We start from the raw sequence: 5,358 nt of genomic DNA on the forward strand, positions 1-5,358 counted from the left end.
AGCTGCACATTTGGAGAACCCTGGTCAAATGTTTCCCACTACCGTATGAGGCAAGGAGTGACGAGTTAACTCCCAGGCATTTCTTATAAAAAAGAAAAAAGTCAAGAAGGAGTCTGGGAAGAAACCTAATAGTTCTTTCACTCACAGAATGAGTCAGAATTGCTTTAGCAATTCATGAAAGATATGTATATTAGATTCCAGAACAAACTAATTTTTAATTTTAGCTGCATGGTGTGTCAGTGTGGGGATTTGACACCTGATATATAGAAATTATTTGCTATTTTTCTCCGGTATTCTTATAAAAAATACGTAAGGGCTGAAGTAGTGAGTCCCAACATGCAGTGCTCCATAAGACCAGGGCAGAAATAGATGACACACACAAGGCATTTCAGCTACACAAACACTCCTAGTCAACTAAACACTGTGTACATTAGGAAATTGGCTTTTCCCTGGAGAGAAGGAGGAGGGCTCAGAAAGGCTGGCTGGTCTGTGAGGCAGCTGGCATTGCTTTCATTTGCTCTGAGGAGAGTGACATGGACTGCAGCCTGTTTAAAACAAGTGGGTGTCTCCTCCTTGCTGTTTTAGCTGCTGAGAACAGTGCCCACATCATGTGTGAACTCATTTCGCAGACATCCAGGGACTAGAGCAGAGACTATCCCAGAAACACCCATTTTACCAGTTGAATCCTGCCCTACAAATTCTCATACTGCTTCCAGTTTGTCCCCACAGTGCATTCCTGTGACTTCAGGTGGAGCTGGTAGAGCAAAAGTCAGTAGCTCTGCATGAACAGCATATTAAGACAGATTCTGCTGAGGCATTGTATTGGGTATCCTAATTTTGGTGTCCTTTCATGCAACCCTTCAATTCAACCTAAACCCTCACACTCCAGGGGAGTGGTAATGTAAATGTCTGGCCTTTGAAGGAGGATGAGAGTATTTTGGGACTCTGCTATGGACTAGACTTAACAGGAGAGGTTACCCGGGATAAATGGGCTGCACAGCTTGGGATGCAGCTGGGTGTCTGCCAACATGCTCCCCTCCATGCTCCCTCAGAGAGGGCCAGGAGGAGAAAGGTGATGAAAGCTCTCAAATTTCTGTTAGGAGAAAAGCCACAAGCATCTCCAGCTCCCACTAACAATGCATCCATCTCCTCTCCTCAAAGGACTCGTTCCAAGGACCACCTTTGTAACCTGGCCAAGGTGTGCCCCCAGCTTTAGTGGCAAGCTGTCATCAGTGGCAGCAGTCAGAGATAGAAAGGGAGCAAAACAATTCTGCTACAGAGGGGAAAGGATTCCTATATTTTTACTTGTGACTTCCTGGACAGACCTGTTATTGAGTATTTTTCACAGAAAATCTATAGTTTACTGAATTCCCAGAGTGCTCGGGCAGCGATAGGCATCCCATTTCTTGTGGCCGTGTATGGTGGGCTGCTTTCCCTCCAGTACCTGTCACTTCAGCAGCCACCACCCCATCACATGCATTTATCCATAGCAGAAGGGCCTGCCCATGAGCAACATCACTAATATGAGATGATGAATCATGGTAACACTGTATTTGTCACAAGTTACCATCACATGACCTGGGCATGCCAGCACAGTGGACATGTCTGGGTCTCTGGGACAAACCTAACAAACCATCTTTTTCCACCTGGATGAGGTTTTTGCAGGTGAAAAGAGGACATGCCCAGAGAAAGACAGACACATAGGAACCCAAATAAAACACCAAGACTTGCCCAGACAGGGGTGGCCCAGGACAGATTCCAGAGGCAATGTGCCATCTTTCCACGTAAGGGCTGAGTGACCTAAAAATTACTGCCTTGGGTCACAGTTGACCTTAAGTGAGCTGTTCAGATACTTGATATAGCCAGTGACAGCTTATCCAAGCTGCTCTGAGAAGTTCAGACTGCACTGGACTGTCGACACAGGTACTTCCATCAAGCCACAATGAATTGCACCCTGGCTGCCTTGACCAGCTCTACACTGATAATACCTGCCAGTTTAACTCCTCCATTTGATTACTCGCACACTCCTAACCACTTCTAGGATGGAAATAACCCTTCACAGCAGTTTCAGCTATTTAATGAGACACTGCTAATGAGCTTGTTATCTGCACTGGTCTGACAGCTTATGATTGCCTGTCCATAACCCTAAGGTGTCTTTTAAGAACTGTAAGGCCTACAATTTCTTGGGCAGGCAGTGGTGCTGACTAGTCCTGACAAGTGTTTGATCATTGATGGAGATTACTTAGCCCTTAAAATGTTGGGCCTGCTTAATGTAATTTACCCTGGGTTTCCTGAAAGAACCATATAAAATATCTCAACATTCATTCATTCATAAAACAGAGCCACATTTTAGTTGCATTGCTTCATGACTGTGTAGTAGCCAGGGTGCTGCATTTCCATTACAGATGTGACTGTAGATGTGTCTGTGGCATCAGTCATTACTGCAGACTTTGCTCACATAAACATTACAGTGCCTGACAATTTCATTAGGACTTCTGAGCCAGGTCAGGAGTGTTAACTGACCAGAAGTATCTCTTCCATTTTCTCAGTTAATGCTATGACCATTGAAATAGAAACACTTTTTCCAGGTTCCCCGAAAAATGCAAGAGCTGTACCGAGGTAGGAAACTTGTAATGAATGTTTTCTTTCTGCAATCTGATACTTCTATGAGATGTCCATGTTAATACAGAGTATCAGCATTTGTATCCCATCGTAGTTCCTCACAGCACAGAACCAAAGGGCAGAAAATGGAGAGCTTAAGCCCATTGTTTCCAGAGAATAAATCAGTTTCAGCTTGGGAAGTGGTAGGGAATGGGTTTTAAATCCTTATCCTCCCAGCTCCAATAACAAAGTGGTTCCTGGCACTCCTGTGCATGGAAGACGCACTGCTTTCGGCCCAGCTACTGGCAGCCTCTCCACATCCCTTGGACACTGCACGTGGATGCTGTGCTGTGCGGAGCGTGCATACACACACCCACACAAGGCTGGGCACAGACCCCAGAAACACATATGGCTCAGCCATGCAGCTGCCCTGAGCCAGCAGAGAGCATCTCGTAGGGAGCTGCTGCTCCACCCGAGGAGACTGCAGCATGCTCTGAGTTTGGGAGAAGGTGGAAACAACTGAGGGTGGTTCAGGAGGAAGATTATCTCAGAATCAGTGAAATTAGTCAAATGAGCCTTGTTGCACTTGATTGATAAGGAAGGGTCCTCAGTGTCCAGCCACAGATCCTGATCCCACCTACCTTCCTCCCCACATATGACCTCTTGCCCTTCCCACAGTCAGCGGGGCTGTTTGCAGGAGCGAGAAGCGCTTCCATGCAAGTAAGGCAAAAACATAGACAATCTTTCAGAGGATCCAAGGCAGCTGGAAAGAAATGTGCCTCTGCTGCGTTGGAAACAGGGAGAGAGGACCCAGCCTAATTCATTTTTAAGTGAATAGTGTCATAAGGGCTTTAAAGGCCAAGTCGCGGTGAGTGAAGTAATGCAGCTGTAAGTGATGAAGCAAAAGCTCCTTCAGGCTTTAGCTGAAGAAATCTGACTTTCAAACCTGCACATTGAGCCTTTTATTGAATACTACACACAGCCTTCGAAGCCTTTAAAATATCCTCATTGTTTTTACAGACTCCAACAGCGCTCCAAGATATTGTGCCACCAATGCCTGTCTGCTAGCATATGGGGTGGCTAAAAACCTCACAAAATAAAGCCTTACCCAAGATCTTGACCTACAGGAGCAGAGATGGGGTTTCAGGAGGCCACTGGCTTTGTCTGAAGCTAAACCATTTGGATGAGGGGGCAGTGCTGCAGGCTAGGGAAGGATTTCAGATTTCCCCTGTAGCTGGTGCACAGATTTAGCATAGTCACAGATAGACTGACCATTTTAAAAGGTAGCAAAATTCCCTTTTAATGGTCAAGCTGTTTCCAAACAGACTGAAAGGAGCACTGTGTTCATCAGGGACTAGGATGGCCTCTAACATGCTGCACAAAATATACAAAAGCTGCTTTCTTTCAAAGTGTGTTTGAATTGGCACTGACCTGGCACTCTAATACCTACCTGTACATAATCCACGCTTCTCCCCAGTGCTTTGAATGCTGTGTACATTACTTCTCTTTTTCCACCCCATTTCTGCATGATGCAAACACTTTTGTTGGACAGGACCAGCTGAGATACGTGTTGCATGCTCTCTCTGTGAGACTCCTCTGTCTCACCCGGACCTCTGTTGTGGAAGTTGTTACTCCAGACATAAGTGGCACATGTGTCCCTACCCATGATTTCAGTGAAAATGTCCATCATGTAAACGTCATCTTCCGAGTTCCCATCAATGACCATAACAACTTTAATTCCAGGGTAGGTCAATCTTTTCACAGAAAGTAAACATTTTCTTAAGTAGTCAGGATCCTCTTGATAGGCAGCAATACAAAGGGCAACTGTTTTGTTCAACTTGATTGGAGTCTCTAGCGACCGTTTCATTTTCCTGTGCTCCAGGTAGGCAAAAAGGCTTTGGATGATGAGATGTGATGCCAGGATAGCACCATAGAGTCCAAAGGAGAAGTAGTAGTTGTCTGTTTGGATGAACTGGTAGCCCACAATGTAAGCAGCGGTGATTCCCAGCAGGAGGGACACCCCGAAGAGTGTGGTTCCAAGTATTCTCAGGATACATATAAACCTCTCACAATACATCTGCAAAGAAGCAGGGAAACCATTAGCAGAGCCACTACTTGCTGATATAAGACCTCATAAGGCATACATGTGGCTACAACACAGAGCTCAGCATCAACAGATACACCCTGAGCTTCTGTCTCACAGACTTACTGCATTACCTTGCTGAACTTAACATCTCTTTGCAGTACTTCCTCCATATAAAGCACAATCCAAATTCACTTAATGTACCAGAGATGTTTTCTGCTATTTGTAATGTCCTCACAGAAGGTGCTGTCTATGTCAGGATCTTATTTTGGCAGCCTGGGCTTGTTGGATGAGACACTCTGTCATATTACCCTGAAGGGGTTGGAGAAGCGACTTCTGGGCCACCACTCACTTCATAAGGTCACAGGCAAGTGGAACAGCTGAATGTCTGGACAGCCCCTCCTCATCCCTGATCCATGTCATGACTGCATCCCGCCCTGAATTGTTTCTGTCGCTTAGTTATGCTTGCAAAAATATTGGAAAGACATTCTTAAAACAGATGGCTGAATGTATTTATATATTTTTAAACAGATGTCTGACTATATTTATAATTTATATTTATATAATCAGACATCTGTTTTAAAAAGGTCTTCTCAATACCATTGCAAAAATGTATTATTCATATATTTGTGTATATGGATATATGCACACACGAGCCTGTGTGTATAGGGGCT

General features: G+C 44.9%; 1 protein-coding gene across 1 annotated transcript in view; it reads right to left on the reverse strand.

Annotated features, from left to right (window-relative positions):
- HAS2 (hyaluronan synthase 2) overlaps positions 1–4,680 on the reverse strand; it is an 8,016-nt gene extending 3,336 nt beyond the window's left edge. The window contains exon 1 of the mRNA XM_009084682.1: positions 4,052–4,680. Within this exon, the coding sequence (XP_009082930.1) occupies positions 4,052–4,678 (627 nt within the window). The 5' untranslated portion in view covers positions 4,679–4,680. The remainder of the gene's footprint in view (positions 1–4,051) is intronic.
- Positions 4,681–5,358: the final 678 nt, after the last annotated feature.

The sequence above is a fragment of the Acanthisitta chloris genome, unplaced genomic scaffold (genome assembly GCF_000695815.1).
Source record: "Acanthisitta chloris isolate BGI_N310 unplaced genomic scaffold, ASM69581v1 scaffold1061, whole genome shotgun sequence".
NCBI classification, from domain to species: domain Eukaryota; kingdom Metazoa; phylum Chordata; class Aves; order Passeriformes; family Acanthisittidae; genus Acanthisitta; species Acanthisitta chloris.